This window comes from Mobula hypostoma, chromosome 16 (assembly GCF_963921235.1).
Source record: "Mobula hypostoma chromosome 16, sMobHyp1.1, whole genome shotgun sequence".
Classification (NCBI taxonomy): Eukaryota; Metazoa; Chordata; class Chondrichthyes; order Myliobatiformes; family Myliobatidae; genus Mobula; species Mobula hypostoma.
Genome location: NC_086112.1, coordinates 62,233,802 through 62,255,908, shown reverse-complemented (window position 1 = coordinate 62,255,908; position 22,107 = coordinate 62,233,802). Strand labels below are relative to the sequence as shown.

Below are 22,107 nucleotides of genomic sequence, written 5' to 3'. Positions count from 1 at the left end.
TGCAGAACATAAAAAATTGTCATCTCTTGTCTGTTTGGACAGATATTCTTTTTTTAACCTTGCTTAACATAATTATGATTCTCGACGATATTTAGATTGTTTGTTATGAATTATTTAGCAATGACCTTTCGAATTCAAGATAAGGCACAGTGGTTTGCTATCTTTAACTGTAAGAGCAAAATCAAATTCCCATTCACGGCCGTAGAGGCCAAGTCATTGGGCACATTTAAAGCAGGGGTTGACAGGATCCATACCAGTAAGAAGGCAGAAGAATGGAGTTAAGAGGGATAATACATCAACCACGATGAAATGGCGGAGCAGGCTCCATGAGCAGATTGTCCCAATTCTGCTGCCATGTCTTATGGTCTGTGCCGTGAAAACCCGTTTTGTGAGGAATTTGGTTTTGTGATTATTTTGTAATATACAGTTGTTTATTTTAGTTTACTTTTTAACCTGTTATGGAGTGTGCGTTGCTTGGATTTCCAGCGTCTGCAGATTCTCTCGTTTATGGAGTGTGTTATTTGCATTTCCTCCCGTTAATCTACACTTTATGATTCATGTGATGGCTAAAGGTTAATGAAACCTCAGATGAAACCAGTGCTGACTAATATCTCTTGCCAAACCTTCATATATCCTCTTTTTGCAGTTCTTCCGGCATTTTTGTTTTACTTCAGACCTACATTATTGTTTCACTTGTTTGGCGATAGCCAACAAGACAACTTATCAAGGGAATATTTAAAATTTTAAATATCAGTTTCTGTAATAGAATTTAAAAACGACATATACAGAGGAAACATTACAGTTTGAAACAATGCACACAGTAAAAATTACAATAATTTCAATTTTACGACGGTAGGTATTTCTCAATTGCATCGTGCTGGTCTTTATAACAGTGCAGGCGTATTAAAAATCATTTGGCCGGCCCTTGGAACTGGAATTTAATGGACCGGTTTTGAAGCTTCACGTTCCACGAATTCTGCTGGACATTAATAATACCAACACGGAAAGATGCGGATTCCGGGCATAATGTAGAGATTTAAGATATTCTTTGAAACTCATTCTTTTAAAATAGTTCCCACAGATATGTGTTGTTTAAATGGGAACTATCCAGATAACCCAGTTAACACCGTCAAACCTATACCAGTGTTACCCAAGCCAATCAACGAACATTCGTCTTTATGAATGAATTGCTATTCAGTCGAAGTAGTGGTACACTTAGCATTCTTAAATGATCTGGGAAATACTGACAAAACTTTCAGCTAATCTCTCAGCGACTTAACTCCGGAAATGCCTACCGGCCCAGTTTTAAACGCCGTGTCATCTTCGTGTGAAACCAACGGTGGGTATGTCGTTTTATGCGCCAGTTGCGCCGAGGCTCATTCTGGTTGGATGCTGAACGTACGTTGAAGTCACTGGCTCAGCTGTGAGAGTTAAAAACCTGTATTCCATACTGTCTTCTAACGGGAACCCGGAGGCCTGAGAGAAGGCAACAGGTTAAAGGGCGGAGCACCCCGCCTCTGCTATTTTTAAACCAGCCCACCAGGAGAACCAGAATGCTGATTAAAATTCTCTTCTGACATTTTATGATTGAACAAATATATTTTCCTCCGCGTTAAACATAATTGTACAAATTCTCCAGATTCTGGTTTCAATAATTTCCAGAAGTATAAATTTGAAACAAATCAAGGAGCATGCAGAGTTTCAATTGAATTTTCTATGAAGAAGGGGTCAGCGGTATCTGGAGTTTACAACAAAACAAGTATACCTGTGGCCAAGTCGACCATCTGGTTCAGTCAATCCTACGGGATTGTTACTATCATCGCCTGGGATACTGGGAGAAGATCTCAATTCCATTCCCCCAATATAAAAAACTTACAGTAAAACTACACCAATCCAAAAATCGTTCACGGTTCGGCAGCAGAACATCGGATGTCTATGAAACGGGAAAAAAAGGGAAAAGTGGCAGCGGAAATTTCGGAATATTATGGATATCACGAGCTAGAGCGATATGTTAATGTTAATAATTGATTTATAAACACATTTCCAAATTATATTTGAAAGTTTATTCAATATTGTTAATAAACTAACCTTTTATGTATATATTTGCAGCATTTTGTTTGGAATGTTGACATTGCGACGTTTACAATTTTTGCAGTGAACTTTTACTGTAAATCTGAACTAGCATAGCAAAGATGGTACGCCGTTAGACACCTACTTAAGTAGCCTGGTGTCGCCGAACCAGATAGCTCACTACGTTAGGATAGTTATTTTCCTCCGCCAAGTCTTTAGCTGTTTTATTGTTGCGGTCTCGGAGATTGATATCAGCGTTTCCTTCTTCTACCAGGACGCTCAACGTATCCAGATGACCTTCGCGAGCGAGATCGTGGATGAGCGCGATGCCGTGCCGATCCTGCAAGTTCGGGTTTGCTCCGCTCCGCAGCAGGAACCGGCAAATATCCGGACAGCCCATTTTCATCACCTGAGATGGAAGGGGACAGATTATTGCTTTAAGTGGAAAGTGAAATAGAACATACTGGAAATACTCAGCTGATCAGACAAGTTATGCGGAGAAAGAAAGAGAGCTAAGGTTTTGTGTCAGTTTTATATAACAAACCTCAAAATATCCCCTGTGCAGGAAGCATCTGCATCTAACGGTTGCCTCACTTCTATGAAATTTATTAATAGGTTATTAGTATATATTTATTAAGGCGGAATTAATTTTTCAATGCCGTGTTAATAAATAAATGTTAATAACATTTATTAATAATGAATGAACTACACGGTTACGGAAGAGTACAAAAAGACTCTTAATTTAATTATAATATCTCCTCTTTTAAAAATCAAATAGGTTCGCTTCCATGGGTGTGTGCACGGTACTTGCTATTTCTTATCTTTTTCGTTTGATGTCCTGCAGTTAATTTTGTTATAACTTGATTATATTTCCTAAAGCACTAATGGAAAATTAAAAACTATGCCATTTCCGATAAGGTATCGCCTCAAACGTAAAACTGACCGGATTGTATTTAAAGCGCCGAGGCGCGTTTCGATTGCGAGAAAAATCAAAATCTGTTGAGGTAATTTCTTATCTTTATTTCGCATTTTTTGCACTGATCGACCTTAACTGCATTCACAATTCAAAGAGAAATTGGATATCAAAATTACATACTTTTATCATTTAAAACCTCTATTCTGGTTGAAATTGCTCGCAATCCACGCACATACTTCAAATATAAATATTTATTTTACAGAAATAAAACAATGTTTTTACATTACGTTGAAATTCCAAGTAAAATTAATACACAAAGGAAACTACTGTATCTAAAATTTGTAACTGATGTTTATTTTCAGAACCTTTTTGTATGACGCATGGCTCCGGGGTTGTACACCTAATGGTTTCTCTTTTTCTCACTTTTCTGCTCAGTAGGTTTTTTTTGTTATCACGAAATTTTGTTTTCAATCTTTAAGATGTTGGGTTTTTTTTTGAGGCATTGTAAGTGTTGTTACTTCGATGTATTCATGTTATTTTTCCTATATATACAATAAAAAGATTTGAAAAGAAAGTAAAATTTGTAACATCAAACAACAGACTTAGAATAACATACGGAGATTAATTGTTCTATTTGCAGCAAGAAAACTCCCCCCTCCCCCCCCCCCCCACCAAGCATTCCATCTTGGGCGTCTAACTTTCTAATCTAACTGCAACGAGCCTTGGAAAAGACTTCACCGATAAAGTGCGCTTTTAGTATTATTCTCCATTATCCCAGTTAAAGAATAAAATGTATAATTTAACTTATAAATAGAATATTGGCGGTAAGCATTTACAGAAAATTATTAAAGATTGTGAAACGAAATATACCGTAACATTCTCCTGCTAGAATTTAGTATAACACATTAGTTCATTTCAGGAGAAACTAAACTGTATCGAGTTTAGTGCTTTCATCGAATTACAGTTTTGTTTCAAGTTTGGAACGCTTCAAGCTTTGGAAGGCGTTTTGGATATTGTACATCTACTCACTACGCCAGTAAATATCGAAACATAATAACCTTATAAAATATGTTTAAATTAACGGTTGGCAACAGCTTTGCTTTACAATTCCATTTTTAAAAGAAGTTGCAAAAATTCATATTTTAAAGTTTGTAATTCAGCATTAATAACATATCGCTTTTAGGGTTTTTATGTTCAAATGTGTTCTTCTTTTTCATTTAAAAACGCGAGACTCGTTCAAATGCCCCTGTGTCGTCAAATTACTTAACATGGCTACTATTGCTGTAATATCTAAAAAAAATACTGTATACTTTTGCCGTGAAATCGCAGACCCCTCCTGTAAAATTTCGTTTCAAATTTTGAATCAGCAAAATACATTAAAATTAGCGGTGAGGCGGGTAACAAGAAGAATAATCACGTAGAGATTAATACTTATATTATTGACTGGATAAATGTACCTGTATAGCAGTTCTGCCAAAGTTATTGACACCATTGGGGTCTACTCCAGCTTCCAACAGTTGTCTCACCCTGTTGCTGTCCCCGCTGGCTGCTGCTCTTGTAAGTTCCTCGATATCAGCCATCATGTCTAGCTAACTCGTTTTCCTTTTATGCTGCTTAGAATATAATGAATTCAATGAGCAATAATGAATTCAAGCTCGCTACTCTTCCAACCTGTATGGCAGCAATAGACAGGTCTCCTGGGTCAGTGAATTTTTTATAGTTTTGGAAGATGGGGCGATACCATTGAAGGAAAGAGAGGAGGTGAGTTACGACCGTTGTTCGGCAGCTCCTTTCACATGGGGAGGGGGGTCCCAGGCTGATAAACACCAACCCGCTTCGATATGTTCAGACTTGCCTGCGTGCCCCTGCGTGCTGACATTATGGGAGAATGGCGCCTGCGCACATTGAGGGCTGGCTGCCGGATGACGCAACCGGCGTCCTTGCGCCGCGGAGGGCGCGTTCTGGAGGCGGGCTGCGTGCGCGCGAACGGCGGGGACGGGCGCGCTGAGCCGCGCAGCCCGCGGGGAGCCGGTCGCAGTCATTCCAGAGTTAACGGCGCGCACACCCGGTCACTAATGTGTGTAATTAGCCGCTGCAGGCGGAAAGTGCCCGGCGACCGGGGGCGCGATGGTCGTGCGTGGAATGTCGACCCGCCCCGGACTCCAGGCTACTTTTGGGGTGAAGCGGGTTGGGAGGGGAGCGGCGGGGGCGGGGGGGGGGTTGATTCAGGTTAGAACAGGTTCCGGTCGGCGCCTTTTGCAGTTTAAAAAAACGTTCTTTATTTGCAACATCATTTTCACTGATTAATTTCATTAAACAGATTACTAAATAGAATCCCGCCGACATATTGAGTTCTTAATTGCTTACAGAAATTAGGGTGCTGTTGTAATTTGTAAAGCTTTTATATCCGGACTCTCCCACCTGCGCCAACCATTCTGTAATTGCGCATACAATTTATTTTTCCCAGCTTATTCCTTCGGAAGACTTGAACACGTAGTTTGTCGTAGCCCTGTCCCGAACTGGCTAAAAACGCCCGTACATTGCTTTCTCTGATCGATGTTTCCGACGGTTGCCGAGGCACCGCACTCCAGTTTATAACCCGTTGCCCTCCATGATAACCGGAGATTGCGAAAGGCGCTATAATAAATATAGACTCGTGCTACTTCGCTTTCACAAACAGAAAAAAAAACACTGAAAATAGAAATATATTTGTGATACCAATACTTTTACAGAAGGGGACTGTAAGATAGATAACTCTTCGCTGAGGTGACGTTAATATGGGGTCGCTTTATCTGGAGTATGACTCCTGGTAATTCATGATGATTATAGCGAGTTTTAAAAGTGAAATAGTGTGAACATGTCTCTTTTTTTATACGCACACTTTATAAATTATGTTGACATCTGCGTTTTTCTGAATTTTCCCTTCTCTCAGGTATTAACAGTGCAGGGAAACTGATTTTTTTCCCGTTAAAATGGTAAAAAGTAATCAAAAACAGATCTGTGAACGCTTTAAATTCAATTTTTTTTTGTAAGTTTTAACAACGATAAGTTTCAATACCTGGTTTGCTGGTCCGTGTCCTTCGCGGGAAGATAGCTTTCTGTTGATAACCAACAGATGTAGAATATAACTGACAAAATGCTGAAGGAACTCGGCAGGTCAGGCAACATTTATACGAGTCGAATTTTCAAGCCAAATCCTTTCATCAGGACTGGAAGGTGGGGGGTGGGTGTGGGGGTTGCCTGAATAATGTTGTGGGGGATTGGAAAGTACAAACTACAAGGTGATAGGTGAAGCTAGCTGGGTGGGGGGGGGTGAAGTAAAAAGCTGGGAGGTGATAGGTGGAAAAGGCAAAGGGCTGTAGAAGGAGGAATCTTATAGGAGAGGGGAGATGACCATGGGAGAAAGGAAAGGAGGAGGGACACCAGGGGAGGTGATAGGCAGGTGAGGAGAAGTGGTAAGGGGGCAGAGTGAAGAAGAGGGAAGGGGTTAGGGAAAGTAACCAAAGATTGCACAGATTAAAGTAGTTGGACACTGGGAAATCCTGTTTTTAACAATAAAGAAATGTCTTACTGACCATTTATCAGTATATACTGCAAAATTGGTTGCTATCATTTTGGGCTTACAGTAGGCGGAGGAAGTCTGCCCTGGCAAAGTTGTAATTTGCTCAGATTCTTTTTCGGTTTTGATGAGTCTCAAGCAGGTCGTTCTTGCAGTAGGTCAGATTTACTACTGGAAGCTCTTCAAACTTTATTTCATATTCAAAGTATTGGTTTACTTGTCTTTTTCTTCTGGGTCCCTGCGCATCGAGGTGTTGAGGGGAATGAGCGGGTTGATTGTTTGGCCAAAAAAGCTGTTATCAGTTCATCTGTGGATATAAACCTTCCACTTAGCAAATTAGAAGCTAAAATGTTGGTGGGGCTAAGAGTTGAGATTATGGCAAGACCTGTGGGATAATGAGCATAAGGGGAGACGCCTTTACTGAATGCATAGAACTGTTGGATTGATGGGAGAAGGGAGTAAGACAAGGGAAGGAATTATATTGACTCAATTTAGAATTGGGCATCCTATGCTTAATTATTCCTTGTATTTTGTTGGAAAGCATCACTCCGGGGCGTGTAGGTTTTGTCATTACGAAACAGTTGAACACAGTCTTTTACAACGTGAAGCATACGGGGTTGAAAGAAAGCAACTTCAGGCTGCACCACTATCTTTTGGGTTAACGGCTTTCATTTAAAAACCACTCTGTTATGAAAGTGACTAATTTAATTCACAATATTGCCTTTCATTATTTACAATCTATCGGGTTTGTTGGAGTAATTTAGTTTGGATTTGATAAAGAACTAGACTGGGTTTTATTTCCCAGCTCTCTACACCACACTCCAGTCCAGTTGGTGGCGGTAATTACCTTTAAATTGGACTGCCAACCGCCATTAAAGGTCAGAAGAGGAAGAAGAAATCCTGCCTTTCGTGGATGGAGCGCAGGCGCTTGACAAAGTGGCCAACCAATTTAATTCCAATTTCCATTCTGACATGTGGGTCCTTGACCTCCTCTTTTGTCACAATGAGGCCATTCTCAAGTTGGAGGAGCAACACCTCATATTCCATCCAGGTAGTCTTGGACCCGATGGTATGAACATTGATTTCTCCAACCTCCGGTAATTATTCCCCCTTTCTCCTTCCCTCTTTTTCTGTTACCCCACTCTAGACCCCTCTTACATCTTTTCACCTGCCTATCACCGCCCTGCTACCCCTCCTCCTTTCGCCCACAGTCCACTTTCTTCTTCTACCAGATTCCTTTTTCTTCAGCCCTTCTCCTCCTCCATCTTCCCACGTCGTACTTTATCTTCCCTTTCCCACCCATTTGGCTTCACCTATCGCCTTTTAGCTTGTCCCATGCCACATGCTTTTCCTGCCCCATCTTCTTATTCTGGCATCTTCCCCCTTCCTTCTCAGTACTGATGAAGGGTGTAGGCCTGAAACTTCGACTGTTTATTAATTTCCGTAGATGTTGATTGACCTGCTGAGTTCATCCAGCACTTAGTGTGTTTTTCTATGGATTTCCTACATCCACACAATCTCTTGTTTATTTCAGTCTTTACGAACGCTATATGACCCATTATGATAGTAACCTCCCTGTTTGCTGGAGAAATTGTGGAAATCAAAATGCAAACCATTATCATATTTTCTGGGAATGCCCCGTTATCAAAGACTGTTGGAGTGGGATACATAATACCCTACAAGACATATTTAAATGTGAAATACCCTTAGAAAGTAAGACCATATATTTTGGGTATATACCTCAAGAATAGTTGAAAAGAGATAAATATTTAATGAATGTACTGGTGGCTGGTAAAAAGACCCTTACCAGGAAATAGTTGTCACAGGAGAGCCCAACTTTAAATGTATGGATGGAAATTACAATGGACATTTACAAAATGGAGAAGATAACGGCATCTGTTAATCATTAAGTTGGAACAATTTGATTCATACTGGAAAAATGGTTTAACTACATAACACCTCATAGGCCTGATTTTATTCTCACAAGTCAATGAATATGTTGTAAAAAAAATCACTCCCTACTTTGTACATAGTTTTCTTCTTTCGATTGTTCTTTCTTTCCTCTCCTTTCTATAAGTGTATACCTCAGATAAATATTATGTGGAGATTTGTGACAAATATGATAATATGATATATATGTACAATATCTGAAATACATCTTGTGGAAATGTTTGTTTGATGATGAACTTCAATAAAAATAAATTACAAAAAAGAACGCTATATGAAATATGTTCATTTAATTTTGAGTATCAAATTCGTAATTTCCGAGTATGTTAATTCCACAGAAAAGAAACATTACCATTTGTCGGGGTTTGTTCCTTGACTGGGCAACGGGGGCACAAAGTGAACTGTTGCCTACTACGAAACGACCCTTTGATGTTTCTTTGCTCAAAGCTGCTACGCAGGTTGATTCTGTGGTTATGAAGCATACGGTGCATTGGCCTTCATCAACCATGGGATTGAGTTAAGAGCCGAGAGGTAATGTTGCAGCTATATAGGACCCAGGTCAGACCCCACGTGGTGTACTGTGCTCAGTTCTGGTCGCCTCACTACAGGAAGGATGTGGAAACCATATAAAGGGTGCAGAGGAGATTTACAAGGATGTTGCCTGGATTGGGGAGCATGCCTTATGAGAATAGGTTGAGTGAACTAGGCCTTTTCTCCTTGGAGCGACAGAAGATGAGAGGTGACCTGACAGAGGTGTAAAAGATAATGAGAGGCATTGATCGTGTGGATAGTCAGAGGCTTTTCCCCAGGCGTGAAATGGCTAGCACGAGAGGGCACAGTTTTAAGGTGCTTGGAAGCAGGTACAGAGGAGATGTCCTGGTAAGTTGTTTACGCAGAGTGGTGGGAGTGCGTGGAATGGGCTGCCGGCGGCGGAGGTGGAGGCGGAAACGGTCTTTTAAGAGACTCCTGGATAGGTACATGGAGCTTAGAAAAATAGAGGGCTATGAGTAATCCTAGGTAGTTCTAAGGTAAGGACCTGTTCGGCACAGCTTTGAGGGCCGAAGGGCCTGTATTGTGCTGTAGATTTTTCTGTTTCTATGTTTCATGTGGTTTGCACCCGCAACCCAGCCAGAGATTTATTCGTTCAAATCTGAGCGAGGCTGGGAAATTGGTGGAATAGGGAAGCGGTCTTGCTGTATGTATTAAGATGTGTGTGCTTTCATAGCTTTGAAACACAAATAGCCTACTTCCACTCGTGCTTGATATTGATCCTACTCCGCCCGATCTTACAATCTGCTCTTTCTTTACTCAACAACCCAGAATCTTTCTTCAATGCATAGGTGTACTATTTGCAGACAACGCAACTTTATTTTATACTGATGATAGTTTTGATGTTACCTTGTGTTTCTGACTCGAAGATAGAAACTAGATTTTTAAAACTAGCAACATTGATAACTTAAATTCCCCCCAAAATTAGAATATATCTAATACTGTTGGTCATGCAACTAGCTTTTTATCTCGCCTTTCCTTTGCATTTCTCATTTCCACTTCTGAAGTATGCATTCTTCAAGTAGTTGAGTGGATAACTTTCAAAATGGTTTAGAATACATTTACTGGGATATTTTATATTGTTTGATAAAATTGACTGTACCTCTAAAGTTTTACCTTTGTTCTTACTGTTATAAGTGACCATTGTTCGTTGATAACTTGGCAATGTGACTTGCTGGGTACAGTTATTTAAAGCTAAGCTTCTTAAATGGTGTAATGGCGGTTTCATTTTTCAAACAGTTTAGCTTTTAGGCAATCTTAGCTTAAGCCCATCACTACAATCCGGCCACCGGAAGCAGCTCACCAGAGTTCCCTGGCCTGGGCCAGTCTTTCAAGTTATCCCAGGTGGAGCCCATCTTCCCCTTCCTCTCCATGGACGAGGTCTCTGGAGCTTCGGTAGGTCTGGGGTTTTAAAAGGATGGTGTTTCCAGCCCCGTGCCCAGTCCAGCCGGGCTTTGGACCGTCCACGGCCGAGTTCTTTTATGTAACAACTTCCCCTTTACTCCCTTTCATCTCAGTACATTACACATAAGCCTACTGAAAGGGCTCGGGCTGTGTACTTTGCCAGTGGTGGGCAAATCAGGTGCTGGAAATCTGAAGTAAAAGCTGAAAACTTTGGAAAGACAGGGAACATCAGGTCAAAGACAAAGAGAAGCACCGTTTCATGTGGGAAGCGTTAACTCACCTTCTTGGTCGAAGATAAATGGTCGTCGTTCTGAAACCTTAGCAGTTTCATTTAATTTCCAAGTGCCGAGTATTTCCACCATCTTCTGTGTTCATCTCCTTTGTCACTTAGTATTTTAATACCTCTAAAATAATAAAAATATTTTGATAATTGCCATTTTCAATCACTCGATTCAATGAAAACGATCTGGCGATCGTTTTAGTAATGGTGTTAACACTAATGAACTCACCAAGTGGAGGATGCAATATGCAATTATTTTCAATCAAACAGCACTGAACTGCAAATGGGAATTGAAATTGAAAATATTTCAGTATGTGGCAGCTTTGAAATAAAAACTGGCAACTATTAGGGTGTCCAATTTAATGGTCCATGACGACTACAGGGTGGAGACATTTTAACAATAAAACGCAGCACAATCAATATAATTAAATAATAAATTGTTCTTTTATATTGGAGATTTTTTTTTATCAGAAAGGCGGGATGTTTAGCCAGATGCCATGTACCGAGTTTAAGTTATGTAAAGCTTTTACATATCAGTGTTAATACTTTCTATCTTTCACAATTTAAATATCGTAAATTATGTAGAACGGGGAAGAAGTATAATTAGTTACAACGGTGTAGCAGTTCGAACTGGGCATTAGTGAGGAGTTACGGCATTCTGTGAACATTTGTGGTTAGGTGACGAGTATTTTACCGGTTATCCCTCTGATACCAGCGATGAACATAATAGGGAGAAAAGCGACACAGTAAAACTGTGAAATTTCATTTTGAGTATTATTTTTCGTCGCTTACTCATTTGATGTGTAGCTCCATTTCCATCGCCAGGAACCTATCGGCAGCATTACAATATAGAACATTAATTTAAATTTTAATCCGCAGATCACACTTGGTGTGCTCACAATTCCCTTACTCACGAGATTAGCATTGTCTACAGAGAGTGGCGAGACTGATAAGTCTATAAACCATTTCGTACCGGAGGCAAACCAGAATATATTTACAGTTTTAATGCCATACAGATTCCTGGAATCGCTCACAAAGTAATGAAAATATTATTTCACAGTAAAAAAATTGTCTACTCCCAGCGAGATGCCATGGATAAGAACAACAGTGCAATGTTCAAACGAGAAGTGCAAAATTAATAAAGATTTAATGCAATAATCGGCGAGTCGGCAATATGGTCGATCAGGTACTACTTTGCGTGTCACACTCAGCGCTAATAAATTATTAGGTTATCTCGTTTAACTATTTGTTTATTGCCTCATTTAAGTCTGTTCAACCCCGCTTTCATGCGTCGCGGAACGATTCAGATCAGTTCATTCAGTTTATCATTAAAAAGCTATGACTATTAATCATTATCCATCACCCAATTAGGTAGAAAGAAGCCTGTGGCAAGTGTGAGGATTTTCAGAACACGACTGATTAATTTACAATTCAATAAAGATCAAACGCTCCGAGAAATAACTCGGTCATATGAATACATCCGATTTCAAGTTAGAGCTGTTAATGACTGGAAAACACGCATGAAATGTTTTATGATCTAAATGAATATGTGGTCCTCATCTTCTCTCCGGAATACCACCTGACTTTCCCAACAAGAATTTCTCTCATTTTCAACAACTGAATGAAGTGAATTATACTCTTCCGGTGCTTGGAGCTGATTAAAGTAACGATACAAATGATACGCGATAAATATGGAACGTAATAGAGTCCACTGCGGGCGCTCAAAGTCAGAGAAAAGAAGTGGCGAGAAAGATGAAATAACATGCAAAATATCGCTATGATGCCGCAGAATTAAAAACAAGTACAGACTGAATTCAACGGCTTTTTAACAACACACGCGGTTTCCAGGCATTAAATGTTTACATTTCTCACTTTAAATTAGATGATTTACACATCTCAGTCATTTCTGAAAGGGGTTGCAGCTTTATCAGCGTTTGACCCCCAGAGTATTCTACTTTGTTTCTTTACAAACTCCATGCATATTGTCTAATTTTTCTCTCCTACGCGCTTCATCTCGACTGCTCTTACGCGGAAGCGGGTTTCACTTTTCTCTGCGCACTTAGTCTAAGTCACTTCTTCTGAGTTTTCCATTCAATTTCGCGGTGACTCTGTGGTTTTCTCTTGTTTGTTTTTCCCCTTCCATCTGCTATTGTTGAGTAATTGTTACTTCAACAACTTTCGTGTCCGCCATTTCACAGACCTTTCTTCATCCACCCTTTCTTCATCTTCTTTGTAAATGAGAACACGCTGCTTTCTCGCATTTTGTGTCCTGACTAAACAAAACCATCGAGCCTGCTTTCTTTCATTGGTGGCGTCTTGAGTGCTTTTAGCTTTTTCTTGTTTTGTTTTAATTTTCCGGCATCTACTATTTTATTTGCCTTTGCTTAAACTCTTGAGGTCAAGAACTTATCTGTTCTACTATTTGTCATCTTGCCTTATATGCCTTATTATCCACTATGTAGTGTCGTATTTAGATAAAATATATCCTGCATTTAGATAAAATATACACGCTGCTTTACAGCGACTCCTTAAAATATTCATTGGGACTGATCCAGGAAGATTTTCCCTTTGAAATTCACGTTAGCTATTTATTATTATATTTTAGATTTGCTGCATTTCCGTTTTTTTCCTGTATTTGTCAAGTCTTCTGGTTCTTCTCTTCACAATAACAACTTTAGCCGAAGTACATGAGTTACGTTTAGTGTAAACCCTTTACTTTTCGTTTACCTCTAGAATTTAGTGTCTAGTTGTCTTCTTTCTACTCCTGTTGATCTGCGTTGATACTTTTAATGACTTTATTTCAGAGATACATTTGATTCCCTCTTCTGTTTATAATTATACTGCTGTTTATAATCTTATTTTGCGACCTCAGCATTTTTCTTATGAATACATGCTACTTCACATGTATCTCTGTTATAATTCAAATTGTATACTCATTCCACAAATCTAGAATCATATTCTTGAAATTTACAACATTCCCCACCCCAAGTATGGCATAATCCAGAATTGTAAATATAAATGATAAACATCAATTATTAATCGTGGGACATCTAAATACTGATCTTTGAGAGACCCCACTTTTCACTTGCTGTTACCCAGTAAAGCAACTTTTTATTTCTACAAACACAGATTGGGTAACTACAGAACCCCTGCATTCACTTTTCAAAGGAGCCTTTTGCTTTCAGTCACCTGCCACATTCTTCTCTGGCCTCTGTCTTTAGCCTTCTATATTTCTCCTATATCATCTCATTTTGCCTGTGACAGAGGTATCGGGATTTTACCCACTGTCAGTGTTAACCAGGCATCTTTAATGCATTACACAGCTGTCTCCTTTATTAAATTAAGGTATTAGATTGGCCTTCCACAACACTTTTTTTTGGCTAAATATGTGTAATATCACTTTACAGTTTCTGACCTAAATTCTTTAAAAAATATGATGTAATTCATATTCATATCAGGGTTTTGTGTCCTCTTTGAGCCTGATACATTTATTCTGTAGGGTTCCTTTTTATATAAATCTAGTTAAGCCTCTCTAATTTCACCTCCTAGTATCACATTTACCAACTTGTCCCCTCAGTGAAGCAGAGTAAGAACTGAAACAGAGTTATTATTATTTCCTCTATCTTATATATTAATGTAAAATAATATTACTTTCTCTCATAAGTTCATTAAAACCAGTTTTAAAATATTTAAAACACCTGCCCATACACCTCCATCATCTGCATTCAGGGCCCCAAGCAGTCCTTCCAGCTGAGGCAACATGTTACCTTTGAGTCTGTTGGGGGTCAGCTACTCTATCCAGTGCTCCCAATGCGGCCTCCTCTACATTGGTGGGACCTGATGTAAACTGGGGGACTGCTTTGTTGAGCACGTCTGCTCCATCCTAAAGAAGCACAATTCCCCGATGGTCAACCACTTTAATTGCAATCCCCATTCCCACCCTCACATATTGGTTGATGGTCTCTTCTTCTGCCGTGATGGCCTCACTCAGAGTGGAGCAGCAGCACCTCCTATTCTGTCTAGTTAGCATCCAACCTGAAGGCATCGACATCGATTTCTCCTTTGGGCATTCTTTGTCCATCCCCCATCCCTCTTCTTCAATTTTCCAATCTGCCCCCCACTCCCCCACCTTACCTCTTCTCCTCACCTGTCTCTCACCACCTTCTGGTGCCCCCGCCCCCTCCTTCCCTTTCTCCCATAGTTCTCTCTCCTCTCCTATCAGATCCCTTCTTCTATCTATTTTTCACCTATCACCTCCCAGTTTCTTCAACCCTCCCCACCCCCCTGTCCATCTGGCTTCAATTATCACTTTCTAGCTTGTCCTACTCTCCCTCCCCCGACATTTTTTTCTGTCATCTTCCCACTTCCTTCCCTAAGGAATCTTGCCAATCTTTTGGGCCAATTTTAATTTGTGATTGTGAAAAGTGATGGTTTTCACATTATGATTACATAGCTTCAGTATTTGTTGATTCATACAAACCACAGGTCAGCTATGATTAACAATGGCCATTTTTTAGCCATTCTGTAATTGTGTGTGACATTGAAGTGTGTAAATTGACATAGAATTTGTTTAGTACACAAGTTCTCAAGATTAATCATCACGTAATGTAGTGAGATCTGAACAATTCAATAAGCATGACATTTTTAATTGGGATATAGTTAATAATCTCACCTGGTCCCTCAACACAACCTCTTTAGTCAAGAAAGCACAGTAATGTCTCCACTTCCTGAGGAGATTGTGGTGAGCGAGGCTCCCCACCTTCTCCATTCTAACCAATTTTTACAGGAGCATCAGTGAGAGTGTCCTGTCTAGCTGCATCACTATCTGGTACAGAAATTGCAAGGCATCCGACCACAAAGGATTCCGAGGACAGCTGAGAGGGTCACTGAGGTCTCTCTTCCACCCATCAGAGACATTTATCAGGACCACTGCACACGCAGGACCCTTACCATTGTCAATGATCCCTCCCATCCATCCAGCAATTTCGTTGACTCCCGAACATCAGGCGGGAGGTACCATAGCATTGGAACAAGGGCTGCTAGAATGGGAAACTGCTTCTTCCCCCAGACTGTGAGTTCCCTGTCACCACCCAGGTCTCATCATATATGAAGTGCCAGTAGTGTTATACTGCTTACTTTTTAAACTTGTGTTGTAAATGCAATGTCCCTTATTATTTCTTACTTTTTGAAGTAATATTGGTTTATGTCTGGTGTATGAGTTATATGTACTGTGCAGTGCACCATGGTCCAGAGGAATGTTATTTCATTTGACAGTGAACAGGAATTTGGTTGAATGACAATAAATCTGAACTTGAACTTAATGCTTCAAATGATTTCACATCTGTACTTATCGTTTGGTGTTGCCATGTGTAGAGGATGAAAGAACTTGGATTTTATCATGCCCTTGCAAAAGGACTTGTTTACTGTAAACTCATTTCATGAGGACATATACAGCAATAGATTTGGAAACAACATAGTTACACAAACACTAAATTAGATAATGACCTGATAATTTTCTCTTTGTAGTATTAGTTGAAGGGAGAATTTGGTCAAGAGACAATGAACCATTAGTCAAAACATGTGGAATGACCTTTTGCATCCACAGGTAGAACATATATTTACCACCTTATCCGTGGGACAGTACCTGGAACTTTGATTGTGCATTAAGTTTTATATGGGGCTGCATGTCTTGATTTGATTAGAATTTTCAAAGGGAATTTTAATCACATTGAATTGTCCCTCTTTATATTTATGAAATTGACTTGTATAGCTCACCATACATTTCTCACGTAAACTTCAGAACTGTGCAGATTAGGCAGCTGATGTGCAAATATTAATGCTGTGTTTTTATTATATTTGGTCTAAAAAATTGGCAGTGTAAAATCTAAATTAACTAATCCTAATGACAATTGTCACCTAATTCCCAAAGCAAAGCTAAACCCCACATAATGCCTAGTCTTCAGAGAAACAAGGATTGTACAGTGACCAGGAGACTGCAGATGCTGGAATCTAGAGCAAAATACAAAGTTCCGGAGGAGGGGTTCCCAACCTTCTGTTATGCCTTGGATGTCTACCATTAACCGAGGGGTTCATGGACCCCAGGCTAGGAATCCTTGTAGTCAGGAACTCAGTGGGTCAGGCAGCATTTGCGGAGGCCAAGTAATGGTGATATTTTGGGTCAAGACTCTGCATCAGGACTGAGAGTGTAAAGGGGAGATCGCCATTGACTGGGAGGGGTGAGGCAAGGGCTGGCAGGTGGAAGGTAGAACCAGGAGACAAGAGGGATTTCGGCAGATGGAATCATGTGGGGGAGGGCGGAAGGGTGGAGTTGGGAGCCAACAGCTGGAGAGTAATGGGTAGAGACAGAGAAAGGGGGAAAAATGTGAGGGGGTGGGGAAATGGGACTGATGTGATTGCTCTGCTGGGAGCTGGCATGCACCCAGCAAACTGAATGACTCCCTTCTGTGTCACTAAAAGTAGGTAATTCAATTCCACCCTTTAGCAAAAGTCAAGTGAGAATAAATATTGAAAAATTCAAAAAGCTAAGTAAAACATTAAGTAAACAAAATTTGTAGTTGCATCTAAAATAAAGGACTTTGAGAGCTGAGAGGGCAAACACAAGAGGGTGAATGACCATGCAGTCCTCAAACTCAAAGCCTAATTCCATGTACGAATAGCACTTGTGAGAATGTATGAAGCCAACAGCATGAGGAATCCTTTCATTCATAATATTTAAATAGATGTCTAATTACTTGCAGATCTGTTGTGAATTGAGACCAGTTTGCTGAACAGGACTGTTAAATGGTATTGGAATTTCTTGCAACATTTGAAACTGAGATGAAGAGTAGCATTTCACTCCAAGGCAAAGGCGTCATTGGCTGTGAAGGCCTGAAGAAGAAGGGAAGAAGGGTTTTAAATTGTCTTCAATCGTCACCATTTTGCAAACCAAAATAGATTGTGGGATGAGGGGAAGTGGGATGAGAGGAGAAAAACTAGATCTGAATAAACAATTATCCCCAAAAATTGTTTCATGATCACTACTCAAAAACTAGTGCTTTTCCAAAGGCTGAAGGCACCCATTCCTCAGGATCACTGTGAATGTGGACTGGCTGACATCAGTCTATTTATGGCTGGAAATGGTTGAATGACACTTTCTTCGGCAAGAAAATGGGAATAATGAGTGGGAATAATGACCCTGACGAAGGGTCTCGGCCTGAAACGTCGACTGTACCTCTTCCTAGAGATGCTGCCTGGCCTGTTGCGTTCACCAGCAACTTTGATATGTGTTGCTTGAATTTCCAGCATCTGCAGAATTCCTGTTTTTGAGTGTATAATATAGTTCAGAATACAAAGGACATAGAAGAAGACAGCAAAAGAACACACCCATGCATCTTAATCTTCCCATTGATCCTACTGTGGTGAACCTTGTCAAAGTCCATGTAGAGAACATCCACAGCTCTACCTTCATCATCTCTTGAAAAAACACCCTCAGTCAGGTTAGTAAGACACAACTTGCCCTGTACAAAGCCTTGCGAACTGTCTCTAATTAGGCCATGGCTTTCCAAATATTCATAAATCCTATCCTTGGAAATCCTCACTAGTATCTTCCCTACCACTGATGTGAGGCTCACCAGAATATGGTTTTCAGTATTATACCTAATTTCCTTTTTCTATAGTGGACTTTTCCTGTGTTTAGAGAGGACATGAAGATATTGGTCGAGGCCCCAGCAGTCTCATCTCTTGCCTCTCTTATTAAAACTCCATCAGGCCCTAGACACTTATCAACCTTAATGTTCTTCCAGAAAACCCTACTTCCTTCTTTATCTCAAAATATACTAGCACATTAGCACACTGCACACTAATCTCCCTATCCTCCACATCCTTCTCCTTGATAAATACTGACATAAATATTATTTTGGATCTCATTCACATCCTCTGCCTCCAAGCACATGTTCCCTCCTTTATCCTGAGTGGTCCCACTCGTTCCATAATTATCCTCTTGCTTGATGTACATATAGAATACCATGGAAGTTTCTTTCACCCTACTTGCAGAGGACTTTTCATGGCCCCCTCCTTTTCTCTCTCATAACTCCCCTCATAAATTATTTTGTGGCTTCTTTATAATCCTCAAGAATTCTATTTAATTTTAGCTTCCTAATCCTCACATAATGCTTATTTTTCCTCCTTGACAAAATTTATCACTTCTCTCAAATATGCAATGTTCCCTTGTCATCCTTGTCTTTCCTTGTTACTGGAACATACCTGTCCTGCTGGTCTTCCAACATCCTCTACATGTCAGATGTGGACTTGCCCAAAAAGCCCATCAATTTCCAATCAATTTTCCCTTATACTTGCCTAATATTTTTGTAATTTGCCCTGCTCCAGTTTAATACTCTCCCACAAGGTCCATTTTCATCTATAACTATCTTAAAACTCAAGGAGTTGTGGTCTCTGTTCCCTACAAATTCTCCCACTGAAAGGCTAGTAACCTGGCTAAGCTCATTACCAAAACTAACTCCAATATGGTTCTCCCCCCTGTTCAGCTATCTACAAGCTCATTTAAGGAACACTCCAGACAAGTTCTGCCCTGTCCAACCCTCTTTCATTAAGGGGGCTGCAGTGTGTTTAAGGGAGGCAGAGGTCACTAATTTCAACAACCCTGTTGTATTTACATCTTTCCATACTAATGTTTTACATATTAAATCACAGTATTTGGTCCTAGATGTTTCATTCTTGGCATAGGCACCCTAGAAATGTTCTGTAACTGTAGCTGGGGAGCTGGTCTAGAGGGCTTCCTGAACCCTTGTATATTAAGATGATCTCCCCTCAACAACATCTATTTGATCAATACCTCAGACTGACATCAAAAAATCCATCTGCCTGTAACCTACTCTGCTCTGTCAATTCAACTGGCAATCTTTCATGGCATCCAATGCTTTCCACCAATGAGTGCAGGCAATGCACACTTTCCCTTTATAGCAGGTGTTCCCAACCATTTTTATGCCATTGAGCCTTACCATTAACTGAATGGATCCATGGACTGCAAGTTCAGGTCTCCTGCTTTATAGGGACAGCAATGCCATCAATTAGCATTTTCTATATTTCACTTTTCCTCTAAACTCTTGAAGTTACCTGTAGTGTACAAGTGATAATATAGTAAAAGTTATACTGGGGCACACTACACCCTACCATTGTCTCAGACATGCACAAACCATGGGGGAAAAACAAATTGTTGGGAAAATTCAGGTCAGGCAGCATCCATGGAATCAAAGGGATAGTTGACATTTCAAGTCACGCCCTGTAATAGGACTGAGTGTAGAGCATAGGTAGCCAGTAAGTAGAAGAAAAAGGGGTGAATGAGAGAAAGGGTGCTAGGTGATAGGTGGAAATACAAGATAAACATAGTCAGATGGATCTGGATGGGCAATAGGGGTGAGTAAGGAAGTGTGGAGACAAAGGCTGGTTGATAATAGGTCATATCAGATAAGGAAGGGCTGAGGGTTGATGGGCAGATAACTCCAAGTAGGGGAAGGGATAGGAAAGGTGAAACAAAGGATAAGAAGCCCAGGTGGATAGTTGTGTGTGTGATGGGCAGCAATCTCAGGTAAACCTTCACTTACTAACCTTTATCATTGCCGTTCCTCTTCCTCCTCCCTCACCTGTCAATCATCTTCCCATCCATTTCCACCTATCACTTTCCAGTGTCTGTCTCACCACTCCCTCCCACCTGTTTATACTGGGACCTTCCCTTTACTCTCTCAGTTGCAAAGCAGAATCTGTGCCCGACACATCAACAACCCCTCTGCAAATGCCACTGGGCCTACTGGGTTCATTCAGCAGTCTGCTATTGCTGCAGATTCCAGCATCTGCGTTTTGTTATGTTTCCTAATAGTGGCTGCATGAGTATTGCTGTTCCAGCTCTTGAACTTGAACTTCTGAGCTAATAATGCAACACTTCAAATATTAGAATGATCTTATGTCTATAGTGAATGAATGGATTTGCTACAAGGTGGTTATAGTTTTGAGTGTAAATTTAAAGAACCAGTCTATTTCTAGCTTCTATTTCACTGTACTCAGTAGAAAATATGCCCTCAAGTCTCAGCAAGCCAAACAACACCACCACTTTTCCTTTTTGATAAAGTGTGAATAAGGAACACATATTTTTCACATTCAGCTAACTCTGAATTTTATCATTGGATTCCAAGAAAAACGATCTTATTTACGTATGCCTTCAAGAAAGATATTGAGCCCCCAGTCAGAAAATGTTCTACTAGCCGAGACAACTACTTTTTGTGTTTTTGAAGCCTTGCATTTTTGGCTTCATTATTGTTCTGAAAGCAGTTTTGTACCAGTAGATGATGTGCAAGTGAACGTCACTCCGATTAATGTTGATTGGCTCAGTTTATCAGATTTAGCAAGCAAGCCAATCAGCTCCATCCGCCAAAATGATGGAGATTTCTTTCTTTCCCCCCTCATATATGCTCCCTCTCTCCCTGTCCCCGTCCCACTACATCCTGTGCCTATCTGCAAAGGCACTCAGCCGGCCTGTACCCTGCAGATGCGCAAGTGAGTCTGTGCGGAATCTGAGAGCCTCCCTCACAGACCCAGTAACTCCTCTGCTCTTTACCTCCTTTTTGTGCGCAGACATTTATACTTAGCTGCTTTTTTTGGGGTTGATGTTCTCCAAACCGATTCATTTTACACACACAAAAGTGTGAAAATTTTCAAACGATTGCTTGGGGGTGAGTGGGTATGGGGAAGGTTCGTATCTCAATTTCTCTCCCCCCACCCCAAAAATACGCCCCCTTGTTTCCTTTTTATTCATCTTTCACATCTTGTCTTTATTTCTGGTTGCGATTCGCACTTTTATCTTTTTTTAACCGGTTATTATGTTGATTTATAACTTTTGCTGTCTCGAAGGGCCGATTGACCAAATTCTGCTCCTATGTGTTAAGGTCTTATGAAAACCAAAATATCCCAATCACTGTGCCACAGCAGTTAACACCAGCAGCCCGAATCCGGTCCCAGGCACCGGCGTTGTCAGTGGAATTTGTTTACTTTCCCCGTGACCGGCACATCACCAAAAATGTAAAGATTGTTAAATAAATTAGCCCTTATAAATTGTCCCAAATCTACGGACGAATGACAGGATCTCGGGGGAAATTGGTGGTAAAGTGAGCAGAATTTAATTAAAATTCGAGTAAAGGGCGTTTAATGTCAGGCGATGACTTGCTGGACCCAGGGGTCTGAATCTGCTGGATTACTCTATAATTCCATGTTATAGGATGCTAATGCGCAGGTAAAGTAAGGCAGTTGGCATTTAAAACAATATATCTCAAAATGTTCTGGATCAGAATCTGTCCTTTAACCAAAGGAATTAAA

General features: G+C 40.3%; 1 protein-coding gene across 2 annotated transcripts; it reads right to left on the bottom strand.

The window, feature by feature from the left end:
* Window positions 1–1,985: 1,985 nt before the first annotated feature.
* On the bottom strand, window positions 1,986–6,202 carry LOC134357430 (cyclin-dependent kinase 4 inhibitor C-like). 2 transcript variants are annotated; one of them, XM_063069005.1, is made up of 3 exons: window positions 6,045–6,202; window positions 4,444–4,596; window positions 2,089–2,479 (listed from the first exon to the last, which is right to left on the bottom strand). In XM_063069005.1, exons 2-3 carry the CDS (start codon window positions 4,567–4,569, stop codon window positions 2,216–2,218), a joined length of 390 nt encoding a protein of 129 aa, XP_062925075.1. In that variant the 5' UTR covers window positions 4,570–4,596; window positions 6,045–6,202; the 3' UTR covers window positions 2,089–2,215. The 2 variants fall into 2 exon arrangements, with proteins under 2 accessions (XP_062925074.1, XP_062925075.1); XM_063069004.1 differs by lacking the exon at window positions 6,045–6,202 and having other exon boundaries at window positions 1,986–2,479; window positions 4,444–4,858.
* Window positions 6,203–22,107: the final 15,905 nt, after the last annotated feature.

Coding starts and splice junctions, on each gene's coding strand:
- LOC134357430 (XM_063069005.1), bottom strand. CDS start 4,569: ATGATGGCTGATATCGAGGAACTTACAAGAGCAGCAGCCAGCGGGGAC. Junction 2,480..4,443: donor TTGGCAGAACTGCTATACAG/GTACATTTATCC, acceptor CTTCCATCTCAG/GTGATGAAAATGGGCTGTCC.